The sequence below is a fragment of the Myotis yumanensis genome, unplaced genomic scaffold (assembly GCF_028538775.1).
Source record: "Myotis yumanensis isolate MYYU_CA2020_CCGP unplaced genomic scaffold, mMyoYum1.0.hap1 SCAF_23, whole genome shotgun sequence".
In the NCBI taxonomy this organism is placed as follows: domain Eukaryota; kingdom Metazoa; phylum Chordata; class Mammalia; order Chiroptera; family Vespertilionidae; genus Myotis; species Myotis yumanensis.
Genome location: NW_027223774.1, coordinates 7,305,033 through 7,322,319, shown reverse-complemented (window position 1 = coordinate 7,322,319; position 17,287 = coordinate 7,305,033). Strand labels below are relative to the sequence as shown.

At 43.6% G+C, this 17,287-nt stretch overlaps 1 protein-coding gene across 2 annotated transcripts in view; it reads left to right on the top strand.

Moving 5' to 3' along the window:
- Nucleotides 1–17,287, top strand: part of ZNF614 (zinc finger protein 614) — a 65,081-nt gene that overhangs the window by 14,415 nt on the left and 33,379 nt on the right. The window contains exon 5 of one of the 2 annotated variants that reach the window (XM_070401590.1): nt 3,433–5,088. In XM_070401590.1, the coding sequence (XP_070257691.1) occupies nt 3,433–5,088 (1,656 nt within the window). Of the gene's footprint in view, nt 1–3,432; nt 5,089–16,224; nt 16,317–17,287 lie in introns of those variants that run through there. The other variant, XM_070401589.1, reaches the window with a different exon arrangement.

The window sequence follows — 17,287 nt, the reverse complement described above, 5'->3', positions numbered from 1 at the left end:
CTGCTTCCCCTCATGGGTTACTGCAGAAGTCCTATTCTAGTCAGAGAAGGCTGGGCGGGGGGAGGGGTGTTTGAGGGTACAGAAACAGTGCCCCCATATCCCTCTCCATAGCAGAACTTTTCTGTAGGTGTTTAAAGGGACATACACTGCCCTAACTGGTTTGGCTCAGTGGATAGAGCTTCGGCCTGCCGACTGAAGGGTCCCAGGTTCGATTCCTTGGTTGCGGGCGCATCCCCAGTAGAGGGTGTGCAGGAGGCAGCTGATCGATGTTGTTTCTCTCTCATCAATGTTTCTAACTCTTTATCCCTCTCCCTTCCTCTCTGTAAAAAAATCAATAAAATATATTTTAATAACTAAAGGGTCATAAACCTTTTCCCCCTCTTTTCTGTGAGAACTGATCCTCGCTTATTTTACTGAACATCTTGATTTTTGTTTGCTAGATTTCTCCTTCCTTGAACTCTATGAACTACCCCTTCTTTGTACCTTGTCACAGTGTCTCTCTCTGTTCCACCTCCCTGGCTATGAAATTCCCACTTCATTTCTCACTGGTTCTTTTTGTGTGTGTGTGTGTGTGTTTTCTACCTCCATTTTTATATTTCCTATCTCTTTGCTAAAGTTTTCAATAAGTTCCTCTACTCTTCCTGTAAGTTTATTGAGCATCCTCATAACCAGTGTTTTGAACTCTGCAGCTGGTAGATAGCCTGTCTCCATTTTGTTCCTTTTTCTAGAAGTTTGTTGTTCTTTCATTTAGGACCTGTTTCTTGGTCTCCTCATTTTGGCGGCCTCCCTACGTTTGTTTCTGTGTATTCCGTAGAACTGCTGCGCCTCCTGTCTTGGTAGAGTGGCCTTAGGTAGTAGGTGCCCTGTAGGACCCGGTGGTGCAGCCTCCCCGGTCACGTGAGCTGTCACTTCAGGTTTGTCCCCGAGGTGAGCTGTGTGAACTCTCCTGTTGTAGTTGAGCCTTGATCGTTGTTGGCACATCAAGGGGAGAGATTTACTCCCAGGCCAATTGGCTACAAGGACTGGCTGGTATCACCATGGAGAACTCACATCAGCAATGCTCAGGTACCCGCCAAGTTCACCCTATATACCAGGTATGTCTACATTTTTAATTAGGAAGATGATGCTAGGAATTAGTTATGAAGGCATGAAACACATGAGGAAACATGCTAGGCCATGGGGTTGACTATCAAAAGAGTGGCCTAAAGTCAGGCAAATGACAGCCACTGTTAGAAGCTCTCTGCAGGGAAAAGAGTGGAGTGGAAACCTGGATAAATGGAGTATTCGTGTAGATGTGCACGGTGATTGCCAGGATGGCCCTAGCCGGTTTGGCTCCGTGGATAGAGCGTCAGCCTGCAAACTGAAAGGTCCTAGGTTCGATTCCGGTCAAGGGCACATGCCCGGGTTGTGGGCTGGGTCCCCAGTGGTTGGGGGCTTGCAGGAGGCAGCCAGGATGACTGACTGGATTTCATATGAGTTGAAGTAGCATGGTGGAGAGTTGGTTGGTTTTGTATTTTTGTAACTACATTGTCTTTCCTTTTACCTGATTTTAGTAGTATAGCAATAGTAAGGAACAAGCAGACGTTCTAAGAAATATTGAAGATAAAACTAACACAACCGCCGAAACCGGTTTGGCTCAGTGGATAGAGCGTCGGCCTGCGGACTGAAAGGTCCCAGGTTCGATTCCGGTCAAGGGCCTGTACCTTGGTTGTGGGCACATCCCCAGTGGGGGCGTGCAGGAGGCAGCTGATCGATGTTTCTCTCTCATCGATGTTTCTAACTTTCTCTCTCCCTTCCTCTCTGTAAAATCAATAAAATGTATTAAAAAAACAAAAAAACAAAACTAACACAACCTAGATCTTAAGGAGGAAGTTAGTCCTTTAGTACAACCTAACTGTTGCCAACGAGACATAAATATAGAATTACTGAAATAGATGCTGGTGGCAAGTGAGGGAACAAATATATCAGGGACACTAAAATGGGAAAATGTTGGGTCTGACTTTTGTACTGAACGCTGAATGTGATTGCAAAAAGGTGACAGTTGCCATATCCCATGTAGCACTTGAGCTTCTGAAGACGACTGTGAGGTACACTGGCCAGCTGCAAAATTTCCTATCAATCACTGTTGCCCTATTTTGTTATCAGTGGAACATATGATAATATGACACAGCTCAGCTAAAGGCTGGAGTTGTGATTATATGAGTTCCACGCAATGTTTCTTGGTGGTGTTACTTGCTTGGTGTCTAGAGAAAGGCATATTTAGGAACAGGATTATGATGTGAGGGTCTGTCTCAATTCACTTTAATCCAAATTCTGAAGACCTTATAGTCTTACTTGCTAGGTAATATGTTTATTCTTTACACCCCCGTCAGTATTTTCTCTGACTCCATAGTCAGAATTCAGTGCGTCTAAGGGGACTTTAAAGAATCCCAAAACCCTAAATGTTGGAATGTCTAAAACCTTGGTTTGTACATTTATCATCTTTCATACTACATGTCCTCCCAACATATGAGCCAGTTCTCTCGTCTTGAATATCAGTATATGTTGATTATCTCCACATTTTTAAAAAATATATTTTTATTGATTTCAGAGAGGAAGGGAGAAGGAGAGAGAGGGAGAGAAACATTAATGATGAGAGAGAACCATTGATCGGCTGCCTCCTGCACGTCCCCCACTGGGGATCAAGCCCACAATCTGGGCATGTGCCCTTGACCAGAATTGAACCCAGGACCCTTCAATCCGCAGGCCAATGCTCTAGCCACTGAACCAAACCAGCTAGGGCAACTTTGCCATTTCTTTATGCAACTATATCCTGATTTCCTCCACTTTCCACCATCTCCATTGCTCCTTTAGTCCATGTTTAATAATCTCCAACTCCTTACTTTTTTTTTTCTTTTCGATTTTCCCTAGATTTTTAACTAGATTTAAGATTAGTGAAAGTAAGGTCTATTGTATATATATTCCAAACCACCAGCACAATACCTGGTACAGGGAGCCATTCAATAAGTAATTTTGGTCTGAACAAATGCAACCCTCATCATCTGGATTAGTTTTCCACCTCTGGGATCTGGGTCTTTCTAAGTTCTGTGGAAAGGTATTCCTCCAAACCTTGTCCTTTGCTGTGCAAAAATGACTTGCTTGGATTTTACTTTCTCCATGTTTTGAAAGGTCCAAAAGCAGCAAAATCTACATTAATTGTCAACTACCTTAGTGGTACCCTTAGTGGTATACCGCTTTTTCCTTTTGGTTTGTTTATAGTATGGTGTTTTTACCAATGTGTAAGAAATAAGGAACACTTACACGTGGTGTATTTTTTTATAGTGTTACCACAGGGTTGTCACTAAAGTGCCATTAAAAAAATTAATTAATTAATTAATTAAAAGTTTAATTCCAAACAAGATTATAAAAAAGATTCATTGTTTTCTTTCCTAGACACTGGAAAAGTTGATAACTATCTCCAGGGTCACTGGGAAAATCAAGGAATGTTGAAAGGTATGGACCAAAAGCACAAACAAGATATATTTGGAAATACTGTTCCTCACAGGAAAAGGCATTTTCCTTTCAGGCAAAATCATGGTGTGTTTGACTTCTACATGAAAACTCTGAAATCAAATTTAAGTTTAGTCAAACCGAGTAACAGCTGTGAAACTAAGAACGCTGCTAAGTTGAATGGAGATGGAAAATCGTTTCGGCATGGCAAACATGATTTTCATCTTGCAGTTAAATTCCCTGTCAGTGCAAAACCCATTAGCAATAAGTCCCAGGTCATTAAGCATCAGGGAACTCAGGAGGTAGAGAAAGCCCACGTGTGCAGTGAATGTGGAAAAAGCTTTGCTAAGAAGTCTCAGCTCACTGATCACGAGAGAACTCACACAGGAGAGAAACCTTACAGATGTAGTTTGTGTGCAAAAGTCTTCTCCAGAAAGTCCAGGCTCAATGATCATCAGAAAATTCATGAAAGAGAGAAATCCTTTATATGCAGTGACTGTGGCAAAGTCTTCACCATGAAGAGCTGTCTGATTGAACACCAGCGAACTCACACTGGAGAGAAACCCTATGTGTGCAAGGAATGTGGAAAAGGCTTCCCAGGGAAGCGTAATCTCATTGTACATCAACAAAATCATACTGGAGAGAAATGCTATGTCTGTGGTGAATGTGGGAAAGGCTTCACTGGGAAAAGCAGGCTCATCATACATCAGCGAACTCATACTGGAGAGAAACCCTACACCTGCAGTGACTGTGGGAAAGCTTTCACCACGAAGCACTATGTCCTCATACACCAACGAAATCATACAGGAGAGAAACCGTACGTATGCAATGAGTGTGGGAAAGGATTCACCATGAAGAACCGTCTGATTGAACACCAGCGAACTCACACCGGAGAGAAACCCTATGTGTGCAGTGAATGTGGAAAAGGCTTTACCAGGAAGAGTAACCTCATTGTGCATCAGAGAAATCATACGGTAGAGAAATCCTACGTATGTGACGAATGTGGAAAAGGCTTCACGGTGAAGAGCATGCTTATCATACATCAGCGAACGCATACTGGAGAGAAACCCTACACCTGCAGTGAGTGTGGGAAAGGCTTCCCCTTGAAGAGTCGGCTGGTTGTACATCAGCGAACACATACTGGAGAGAAACCGTACAGATGCAGTGAATGTGGGAAAGGATTCATCGTGAATAGTGGGCTGATGTTACACCAGCGAACTCATACTGGAGAGAAACCCTATATATGCAATAAATGTGGAAAAGGTTTTGCCTTTAAGAGCAACCTTACGGTACATCAGCGGACTCATACTGGGGAGAAACCCTTTCCGTGCAGTGAATGTGGGAAAGGCTTCACCATGAAACGCTATCTCCTCGTACATCAGCAAATTCATACAGGAGAGAAACCCTATATGTGTGGTGAATGTGGAAAAGGCTTTGCCATGGAAACTGAGCTCATTTTACATCAGCAAATCCACACTGGAGAGAAACCTTATGCGTGCAGTGCATGCGGGAAAGGCTTTGCTGTGAAAAGTCGTCTAATCGTCCATCAACGAACTCACACAGGAGAGAAACCGTTTGTGTGCAGTGAATGTGGGAAGCGCTTCTCTTCAAAGAGAAATCTCCTTGTACATCATAGAACTCATAATGGGAACAAACCCTAACAATGCAATGAATATGGTCACACCTTCAGGAAAAATAATATGCCTTTGTACAATGTTAAAGACTTCACACAAGATAGACTTCTTTTATATGTACTGATCTCATGACCCACCAGGTAAGTGACACAGTAGACAAAGTGTATGTATGCAGTTAGTCTGAGAAAGCCTTCAACATGAATTCAGCACTCACGGTATATGAAAGAACTTCTAAAATAAAAGACAGACTCTATGGATTCAGTGATTGGGGTAACCTTTCATTTGTCAAGCCTTATTAATACACAAAATGTGTAGTCAAGGTACATAATCCTTTGCAGGATTATGTACTTACAAGTGAACTCGTGCAAGGGACAAAGTCAAACCATGAGAGTTCAGTGCAGTGTGCTCCTAGCATACTTGAATATACAGTGTACTTTATTAGCCTGTTGCTAGACTTTCACTCATGGGAAATTATGGAATTTGCATAGGAGTGAAATTTAATGAATGCAAAGAATGTGCTAGTGCCTTAGGTAATAAATTACCTTACACTGTACGTCAAAATTAATACATAAGAAAAATGCAGAAAGTCTTGAGGAAACATTTCTCACATGAAATAACTTTTCCCACACTCGCTGCAGGTAATGATATGTCTGACAAGTATATGCTAATATAAATCACATGCATAGAAACAATAGGAAAGCCTGCTGTGGGAATAAAGACTATCTCATTAGTGATCACAATAGATCATCAGTGAGCTCGTACACAGTAGTAACATGATGGTCATGGGAAAGCCTTTGTTTAGAAATAAACCTCAATAAGTTGCCTGATATTCATGCTGGAGAATAATTTTAGATGGCAAAGAATATGGCAGAATTAATCATTTCTCATGAGTTCATACAGCAATAAAACTGCTGGAAACACACTTAATGTAGAGTGACTCCAGCAAAATATCAGAGAATTCATGAAGAAAGCTTTGTAAAAATGATATCTACTTGAGTTTTCTAAGCCAAGTCTAAACTTATTATATAACTGATGTCCATTCTGGGACAGGATACCTTGAACCATATACTCAATGGTTCCATAAATTTAAAGTAGGCAATTCTCAACACTGATAAATGTTAATGTTATATACAAGCAGGAGTGTTCTGTGTCCACTTCGTATCATTATATGATTAGCTCTAAATTCATCTCTTTCAATGTACTGTGTACTTCAGAAGTAAAAGAAATATACTCATAAATAGAATTCCACATCGTTGGATGTATTTATCCAAGTTTATAAGTTTTGAAAACATCTTAAATATGATCTTTCTGAAATTTGTTTTGGAATGATTTTAGACTCACAGGGAATTACAAATCATACAAAGTTCCTGAGGACCTCTACTCAGCCTCTTCAGTAATAGAACCTCATACATCATCAAAACCAGTAAAATGACTTCAAAACCAATAAAATGCTGTTAAGTAGACTATAGACGTTATTTGGATTTCACTAGTTTTTTTATGCTTCCACTTGTGTGAGGTTTTTTTTTTGTTTTGTTTTTTGGTGTTGAGGTCTAAGAAATTTTATCACATGTATAGATATCTGTAAATCCCGCCACAATCAGGATGCAGAATTGTTGTACCAACACAAAGATACATCCACCTGCTACCCCTTTATACACACACTGTCCCCCAACCCTGACCTATGGCCACCACTGATCAGTACTCCATAGCTCTAATTTTATCATTTCTTTTTTTTTTTTTTTTTTTTTTTCGCTAAAAGTATTACAAAGTGTATTACATAAGTGTCCTTTTTTCCCCCCCCGCCCTTGACAGACCCCTGCCCTCCCTTACCCCCCAGTGTCTTATGTCCATTAGTTATGGTTATATGGATGCATACCAGTCCTTCGGTTGATCTCTTAATCCCCTCCCTCCTCCCCCCCAACCCTCCCTGGCCTTCCCACTGCAGTTTGACAATCAGTTTGAGGCAGCTCTGCCTCTGTATCTATTATTGTTCAAAAGTTTGTAATGGTCTTTATTATCCATGAATGAGTGAGATCATGTGGTATTTTTCCTTCATTGACTGGCTTATTTCACTTAGCATAATGCTCTCCAGTTCCATCCATGCTGTTGCAAATGGTAAGAATTCCTTCTTTTTTACAGCAGCATAGTATTCCATCGTGTAGATGTACCACAGCTTTCTAATCCATTCATCTACTGATGGGCACTTAGGCTGTTTCCAGATCTTAGCTATGGTGAATTGTGCTGCTATGAACATCGGGGTGCATATATCCTTTCTGATTGGTGTTTCTGGTTTCTTGGGATATATTCCTAGAAGTGGGATCACAGGGTCAAATGGGAGTTCCATTTCCAATTTTTTGAGGAACCTCCATACTGCCTTCCATAGTGGCTGCACCAGTCTGCATTCCCACCAGCAGTGCACAAGTGTTCCTTTTTCTCCACATCCTCTCCAGCACTTGTCGTTTGTTGATTTGTTGATGATGGCCATTCTGACAGGTGTGAGATGGTACCTCATTGTTGTTTTGATTTGCATCTCTCGGATGATTAGTGACTTTGAGCATGTTTTCATATGTCTCTTGGCTTTCTGAATGTCCTCTTTTGAAAGGTGTCTATTTAGATCCTTGGCCCATTTTTTGATTGGATTGTTTATCTTCTTTTTGTTAAGTTGTATGAGTTCCCTATAAATTTTGGAGATTAAGCCCTTATCAGATATGACGTTGGCAAATATGTTTTCCCACGAGGTGGGTTTTCTTGTTGTTTTGTTGATGGTTTCTTTTGCTGTGCAGAAGCTTTTTATTTTGATGTAGTCCCATTTGTTCAGTTTCTCTTTAGTTTCAACTGCCCTAGGAGCTGTATCAGTGAAGAAATTGTTTTGGCATATGTCTGAGATTTTGCTGCCTTTGTATTCTTCTAGAATTTTTATGGTTTCCTGTCGTACATTTAAGTCCTTTATCCATTTTGAGTTTATTCTTGTGTATGGTGTAAGTTGGTGGTCTAGTTTCATTTTCTTGCATATATCTGTCCAATTTTCCCAACACCATTTATTGAAGAGACTATCTTGGCTCCATTGTATGTTCATGCCTCCTTTGTCAAAAATTAATTGAGCATATTGGTTCGGGCTAATTTCTGGACTCTCTATTCTATTCCACTGATCTATATGTCTGTTCTTGTGCCAGTACCAGGCAGTTTTGAGAACAGTGGCTTTGTAATACAGCTTGATATCTGGCATTGAGATCCCACCTACTTTGTTTTTTCTCAGGATCGCTGCAGCTATTCGGGGTCTTTTTTTATTCCAGATGAATTTTTGGAGAGTTCGTTCTAGATCCTTGAAGAAGGCCATTGGTATTTTAATGGGAAGTGCGTTGAATGTATAGATTGCTTTGGGTAATATGGACATTTTAATGATGTTGATTCTACCAATCCAAGAACATGGTATGTTCTTCCATCTGTTTATGTCTTCCTCTATCTCTTTTTTCAACGTCCTATAGTTTTCTGAGTAGAGGTCTTTTACCTCTTTAGTTAAGTTTATTCCTAGGTATCTTAATTTTTGGGGTGCGATGGTAAATGGGATTGTTTTTATAATCTCTCTTTCTGAAAGTTCACTATTGGTATATAGAAATGCCTCGGATTTCTTGGGGTTAATTTTGTATCCTGCTACATTGCCAAATTCATGTATTAAGTCTAGTAGTTTTTTGATGGAGTCTCTAGGGTTCTGTATGTATAATATCATGTCATCTGCAAATAAGGACAGTTTTACTTCCTCTTTTCCAATTTGGATGCCTTTTATTTCTTCTTCTTGTCTAATTGCAATGGCTAATACTTCCAGGACTATGTTGAACAGGAGTGGAGAGAGTGGACATCCCTGTCTTGTTCCTGTTCTTAGGGGAAATGGTGTTAGTTTTTGTCCATTGAGTATGATGTTGGCTGTGGGCCTGTCATATATGGCTTTTATTATGTTGAGGTATGATCCTTCTATTCCCACCTTGCTGAGAGTTTTTATCAAAAATGGGTGTTGGATTTTGTCAAATGCTTTTTCTGCATCAATTGATATGACCATGTGGTTTTTTTCTTTCAATTTGTTTATGTGATGTATCACGTTTATTGATTTACGGATGTTGTACCATCCTTGCATCCCTGGGATAAATCCTACTTGGTCATGGTGTATGATCCTTCTGATGTACTGCTGGATCCGATTTGCTAAGATTTTGTTGAGGATTTTGGCATCTATGTTCATGAGGGATATTGGCCTGTAATTCTCTTTCATTGTGTTGTCTTTACCTGGTTTTGGTATTAGGGTGATGCTAGCTTCATAAAATGTGTTTGGAAGTGTTCCATCCTCTTGGACTTTTTGTAGTAATCTGAGGAGGATAGGTTTCAGTTCTTCCTTAAAAGTTTGGTAAAACTCCCCTGAGAAGCCGTCTGGTCCTGGGCTTTTGTTTGCTGGAAGCTTTTTGATGACTGCTTCAATTTCTTCCATCGTTATTGGCCTATTGAGATTTTTAGATTCTTCCTGATTGAGTTTTGGAATGTTGTATTTTTCTAGGAATTTGTCCATTTCCTCCAGGTTGTCTAGTTTGTTGGAGTAGAGTTGTCCGTAGTATTGTTTAACAATCATTTGTATTTCTTTGGGGTCTGTTGTTATTTCGCCTCTATCATTTCTGATTTGGTTTATTTGGGACCTCTCTCTTTGCTTCTTGGTGAGCCTGGCTAGGGGTTTGTCAATCTTGTTTATCCTTTCAAAGAACCAGCTCTTGGTTTCATTGATTTTCTGTATTGTTTTTTTGGTCTCTATTTCATTGATTTCTGCTCTAATCTTTATTATCTCCTTCCTTCTGCTCACTCTGGGCTTTTCTTGTTGCTCTCTTTCTAATTCTTTGAGTTGTAGAGTTAGATGATTAACTACCATTTTTTCTTGTTTTTTGAGGTAGGCCTGTAGAGCTATAAACTTCCCTCTCAGGACTGCTTTCATTGTGTCCCAGAGGTTTTGGATTGTTGTGTTTTCATTGTCATTAGTGTCCAGGATGTTTTTAATTTCTTCTTTGATGTCATCGGTAACCCAATCAATATTTAATAACATGCTATTCAGCTTCCAAGTGTTTGAGTATTTTGGGTTGTTTTTATTGTGGTTTATTTCTAACATTATGCCATCGTGGTCTGAGAAGATGCTTTTTATGATTTCAATCTTCTTGAATTTGTGGAGACTTTGCTTGTGACCCAATATGTGGTCTATTTTTGAATATGTCCCATGAGCACCTGAGAGGAATGTATATTCCGCAGCTGTGGGGTGAAGTGTTCTGAAGATGTCAATTAAGTCCATCTGATCTAGTGAGTCATTTAGGATTGCTGTTTCTTTGCTGAGTTTTTGTCTAGCGGATTTATCCAGTGATGTTAGTGGTGTATTAAAGTCCCCTACTATGATTGTATTGTTGTCGATCTCTCCCCTGATACCTTCCAGGAGTTTTCTTATGTATGTGGGTGCTCCTGCATTGGGTGCATATATGTTTATCAGGGTTATATTCTCTTGTTGTATTGATCCCTTTAGTATTATGAAGTGGCCTTCCTTATCTCTGGTTATGGCCTTCACTTTGAGGTCTATTTTGTCGGATATAAGTATTGCTACCCCAGCTTTTTTTTCATTTCCATTTGCCTGAAAGATATTTTTCCATCCCTTCACTTTCAGTCTGTGTGAGTCCCTTCTAATGAGGTGGGTCTCTTGTAGACAGCAAATGTATGGGTCATGTTTTTTTATCCATTCAGCCACTCGATATCTTTTGATTGGACCATTTAGTCCATTTACATTTAAAGTTATTATTGAAAGGTACTTGTTTGTAGCCATTTCTATTTTTTTGTGGCTGCTTTCTTTCTGGGCTTTTTATTTCTTCTTTTTACACCAGTCCCTTTAGCATTTCTTGCATTGCTGGCTTGGTGGTGATGAACTCCCTTAGCCTTTTTTTGTCTGTGAAGCTTCTTATTTCCCCTTCAATTTTGAATGATAGCCTTGCTGGATAGAGTATTCTTGGATTCAGTCCTTTGCTTTGCATCACTTTGTAGATTTCCGTCCATTCTTTTCTGGCCTGATGTGTTTCTGTTGAGAAATCGTTTGATAATCTGATGGGGGACCCTTTGTAGGTAACTCTCTGTTTCTCTCTTGCAGCCTTTAAGATTCTCTCTTTGTCTTGTACATTTGCCATCGTTATTATGACGTGTCTTGGTGTCGGTCTTTTGGGGTTCATCTTGCCTGGGACTCTCTGTATTTGTGTAACTTTTTTCTTCCCCATATCTGGGAAGTTTTCTGTCATTATTTCTTCAAATAGATTTTCTAATCCTTGCTGCTCTTCTTGTCCTTCTTGCAGCCCTATTATGCGTATGTTACTTCGTTTCATGTTGTCCTGAAGCTCCCTTAGGCTCTCCTCCTGTTTTTTAACTCTTTTCTCCAGTTGCTGTTCAGATTGAGCTTGTTTCTCTGCCTTATCTTCTAACTCACTAATTCGGTCTTCTGCTTCTTCTAGTCTGCTGTTGAAACTTTCCATGGTGTTTTTGATTGTAGCTATATCACTTTTCATTTCTTCCTGATTCTTGCATAGGTTGTTGATTTTCTCATCCATCCGGTGAATGAATTGTACAACCATCATTCTGAATTCTTTTTCTGTCATGTTGCACGCTTCAGCTTCATTAATTTCCTTTCTTGGTGATTCTTCATTGTCTTTCCTCTGGGTATTGTGTCGTCTCTTCATTCTGATTATCTCCTGATGGTTCAAAGGTTGAGTTGCGTGGGCCTGGGCCGTGCGCAGTGGGAGGCTCCCACCACCCTAGTGTCACTGAAGAGCTCTGACACTAAGATGTGTGGTTGTTGTTGGTTGGTGGGAACCAGGCTCGCTCTGTGTCAGTGTTGCCAACACTCAATGTGGCCTCGCGCGTGCCCTTAGAATTAGGGACCCTGCCTGCACTGTGCTGAAATAGAGGCCCCCCTGACGCGTGTTTAGCACCAGAGCAGAGCCCCCTAGCTTGCGCCAGGAGTCAGAGTTCCCCAAGAGTTCAGTATCAGAGTCTCTGTTGCTTCGCGCAACCTCACCTTGAGAATCAGGGTCCCTGTGTGCCCTTGCACCAGGAATTGGATTCACTGGCTCTTAGTATGAATGCACAGGAAATCAGGATCTCAGGCGCAGGTGATAAGAAACACAGTCAAGTCACTGGTGCTTGGTGCTGCCTCCTGCCCTGAGAAACGGGGTTTCTGGGCCTGTGCTAGGCGGACAAACTCCCGTTCGCGCGATTGCTCCCAGCCCAGGGCTCTGATGCCAGCAGTGCGCGCAGGATTAGTTCCTGGTGCTGTGCGCGTTTTTGCTCCCAGCCCAGGGCTCTGATGCCAGCAGTGCGCACAGGATTAGTTCCTGGTGCTGTGCGCGTTTTTGCTCCCAGCCCAGGGCTCTGATGCCAGCAGTGCGCACAGGATTAGTTCCTGGTGCTGTGCGCGTTTTTGCTCCCAGCCCAGGGCTCTGATGCCAGCAGTGCGCACAGGATTAGTTCCTGGTGCTGTGCGCGTTTTTGCTCCCAGCCCAGGGCTCTGATGCCAGCAGTGCGCACAGGATTAGTTCCTGGTGCTGTGCGCGTTTTTGCTCCCAGCCCAGGGCTCTGAAGCCCGAAGTGCGCATAGGATCAGTTCTAAGGTGCTTGCGCACTTTCAGGCCAAAGTTTCTGCAGCGCTGAGGCCCCGGCAAGGGGTAGGTCTATCAGTTAGTTACTCTGGCACTGCCCGCGATCCTGGGGGAAGGGGGGATGGGCTCTGCTACTCACGGATCTGCAGCAGGGATCTCCGAACTTTCCGTGTCTGCAGGTCTGTAGCTGTGGTCACAGGTCTCTGTCCCCAGTGGCTGCAGGGTCCTGGTATGCGTCTGAGATCAGACTGGGTGGTGCTGAGGCCAGGATCCTAGTCTCAAGCAGCTCTGTTTCCCAAGATGGCGTGGTCGCTGTGCCTCTGCTGGCCGCCCAGGAGTGTCCGCCCCTCCGTGGAGGGGCGCAGGCCTCCTCTGGGCTCCCGCAGTCGCGCCGCCCGCAAGTCGCCGCCTCCGGGTTAGTAGCCGCTGGGTTAGTAGCCGATCTCTGGATGCCGGTAGGTAACCGCTTCCCAAGATGGCGTGGTCTCGCCGCTGCGCTGGCGCCCAGGGGGAAGTTTCAGCCTCAATCTCTAACCATCCGCATTTTTCAGGAGTTCTCTGTCTTTCCTGGCTGCAGACTGTCTCTCAGCTGAACCTCCCCAGCTTGATCGGGCTGGTTGTTACCCGTTTCAGCTGCTCGCCCCTATCTGCTCCGGGACGAAGGACCAACACGTCCGTCTAAGCCTCCGCCATTTTTTCAGGTTTTTCTGGAATTTTTCTTTTAAAAACATTATTCTGAATATAGACGTTCCTTCATTTATGATGGGGTTATAAAGCCACCGTAAATTGAAAATACCATTAAGTCAAAAATGCCTTTTAAGCCCGGCTGGTGTGGCTCAGTGGTTGAGTATCAATCCATGAACCAGGAGGTCACAGTTTGATTCCTGGTTGGGACACATGGCCAGGTTGCAGACTTGATCCCCAGTGGAGGGGCATGCAGGAGGTAGCCAATTGATGATTCTCTCATCATTGATGCTTCTTTCTCTCCCTCTCCCTGTGCTCGGCTTCGCGGGTCCTTTCGCCCTACGCGGAGCTAAGTCCTGGCGCAGGACCGCCTAGCCCGGCACAGGAACATTATACGGTGGGCGACAGGTGCTTGGATAGCCTACAGCTGAGGAACAGAGCCCAGTCTGCCTTTATCATTTCTTAAAATGGAATGTACGTAACCTTTGAGATGGGCTGTTTTCCCCCCACTCAGCAAATTGCTCTTAAGATCCATCCACTTTGTTGGGTGTATAAAGTTTTCCTTTTTTGTTACTGAGTAGTATTTCTCAGTATGGATGTACCATTTGTTAATCTGTTCACTGTTGATGGATGTTTGGGTTGTTTCCAGCATTTCATTGTTATGAATAAAGATGTTATCAACATTTATGTACCCAATTTTGTTTTTCTGGGATAAGCACTGAGGAGTCTTATGCTAAGTTAGTGTTTAACTTTACAAGAAATGCCAAACTTTTCCATAGTGGCTGTACTGATTTACTACATCCCCACCAGCAATGTGTGAATGCTTCAGTTGTTCCATGTCCTTCCTAGCACTGGCATTGTCATATTTGATTCTTACCATCCCATCAGCTGTGTGGTAGTATTTAATGATGGTCTTAACTTCCACTTCCCTAACAGTAAATGATGTCCTACATACACTGAAAACCAAATCAGGTAAAGTTATCATTTTGGCTTTCAACCATCAAACATAATTTTAAAAACTCAAAGAGAGAACATCATAATCCTATATAATAAAAGCATAATATGCAAGTTGACTGAACGGTGGAACAGCGGAACGACCATCTGGACAACCACCCGGGACCACGCTATGACACCCAGTGGCACCAGGCCACCCAGTGGCACCAGGCCAGCTGTGATTAATAGAACATATCTCTTTTTAACCAAATAACCTGCTGTAATTAGAATCGCTGGGTCAAAGAAAATGAAAAATTTTAAATAGATCCAGGTTGCCTTCTGTAAAGGATCTACTCAAAGATTCTAATTCAGCAGTTCTCAACCTGTGGGTCGAGACCCATTTGGGGGTCGAACGACCCTTTCACAGGGGTCGCCTAAGACCATCGGAAAACACATATATAATTACATATTGTTTTGTGATTAATCACTATGCTTTAATTATGTTCAATTTGTAACAATGAAATTGGGGGTCACCATAACATGAGGAACTGTATTAAAGGATTGCGGCATTAGGAAGGTTGAGAACCACTGCTCTAATTATAGACCCATCACTTCCTGCGTAAAAATAACATTTTAAAATGTGCCCTTTTTTAGTTGGAAACTGTGCAAAGTATGATAACTGTGTCATCTCATAATTTCATATTCCCAAATGCCCCACCATCATCATTGATTTTTGTCACTTCATCCCTTTCTGCACTAGAGGAAGCTATGTGTCCCCTCCCACGAGGGTTTCATCATTTTGATGGACTTCCTTCTAAACTACAAATGCCTTATCCACGCCACACACAATCGCCCTGTCGGCAGACCTAAGCCTTTCAATGACCGCTTCTGCCCTGGCCGGTTTGGCTCAGTGGATAAAGCATCCGCCTGTGGACAGAAGGGACCTGGGTTCGGTTCCGGCAAGAACACAAGCCCGAGCCGAAACCGGTTTTGGCTCAGTGGATAGAGCGTCGGCCTGCAGACTCAAGGGTCCCAGGTTTGATTCCGGTCAAGGGCATGTACCTGGGTTGCCCGCACATCCCCAGTGGGAGATGTGCAGGAGGCAGTTGATTGATGTTTCTCTCTCATCGATGTTTCTAACTATCTCTCTCCCTTCCTCTCTGTAAAAATTCAATAAAATATATTTATAAAAAAAAAAAAAAAACACAAGCCCGGGTTTCAGGCTTGATCCCCAGTAGAGGGGCGTGCAGGAGGCAGCGGATCAATGATTCTCTCTTATCATTGATGTTTCCATCTCGCTCTACCTCTCTGAAATCAATAAAAAAAATATTTTTAAAAAATAAAAATAAATAAATAAATGACCGCTCCTTTGTCAACTCTGTGCCCACTACCTCTCCGGCGATATCTCGGCTTCTACAAGCATCCGAGAGCATCCGACACCTCAGCCAACTCTGCCGTACGGACACCTGCCCTCGTCCAAGATGGCCGCGCCCATGGCGCCCAGCGTCCAGTCTCAGCTACACGGTGCGCAGAGGGCGCCGCCATCTTTCCTTGTTCCCCAGCGGGAGGAGCGCGCCTCATGGCCCTCGGATAGGCACCGCCTTTAAACCCTTACAGACAACACGGCAATGCGGACCGTCCGTCCAGCGAGGGGGTCACAGCATCGCGGTGGCCAGGAATGATCGCCGTTTCTTCCCACAGCCGTTACGGCCGCTCGGGTCACAAACGCCGGGGTGGGCGTGGCCACGTACGTCATAGAGCGGGGCCCACAGTTGGAACTAGGAAGTCCGGAGTCGCAGGGCGCTTGTCGCGGGACTCCCTGGTGCCTGCCGGTGAGCGTCCTTAGGAACCGCGAATGGGAAGCGGCCTCGGACGTGGGCTCAGCCTTCAGTCCCTGCCCGCGGTGTCCGGAGGGGCGCGGGATCCGGTGAGTCGGGCTCTGGGCTCGGATTCTCGGCTGGCGGAGCTCCGTGACACGCGAGCGTGTGGACCGTTGTGGTTGGGGATCTTTTCGGATTCCATCACTAAGGGATCTGGCCGTTGGTGACGGGGCGGGCAGGGACTGAGGGTGCGAAGAAGTCACCCCCCGGAACCCGACTCTCTCTGGGTGTGAGGTCCACGGGGGTCGCTCCGCTTGTGGGACTCGGCGGGTGAGAGCGGGGGCGGAAAGTCTGTCAACGGACGCCGTGCTCAGTGGCAGAGAAGCCCGGGTTTGGGGGTGCCCCCTTTGGTTTCTGGGGCATGTTTGGGGTTTAATATAGGGCTCGTCGTAGAGACGTCTGGTGGGGTCGTCACTGTTGAGAGGTCGGGGCCCCCAGAATCGTTATGTTCCGCCTCAAACCTGGATTCCCGGAAACAGACCGGAAGGATGCCCGCCCCCAGTTAACCCAAAGCAATGTCACTCCTTCCAGTGCTGGTCCGCCCTAAAAATCTGTGTCCTGTCCCACTGATGCCTGAGGGGCGAGTTCCTAGTCCGGACTGGAACCAAAAAGGGTTCAAGAGGGAACCTTGGAGTGAAGTGGAGGAGCAGGGGTTTTTGTTTTGAGAAAGTTTTATTATAAAGCTGGAGACAGCGAACCAAGGAAGGGCTTATAGAAGAAGCAACAGGTGAGCGCCTAAGCGGGGCAGCTTTGGCTCACTGGGAAGTCAGAGAAAAGGGGGCCTTGGAGAGAGACCTTGTTCTTCTTTCTCAAAATTGCTAAGGCTATTGGGGTCTTCTATGAGGCCATGTAAATTTTTGGAATATTTTGTTGTAGATCTGTGAGATATGCCATTGGTATGTTAATAGGAATCGTGTTGAGTCTATATATTGCTTTGGGTAGTATGGACATTTTAATGATGTTAATGTTTTCTATCCATGAACATGGGTATGTTTCCACTAATTTGTATCTTCCTCAG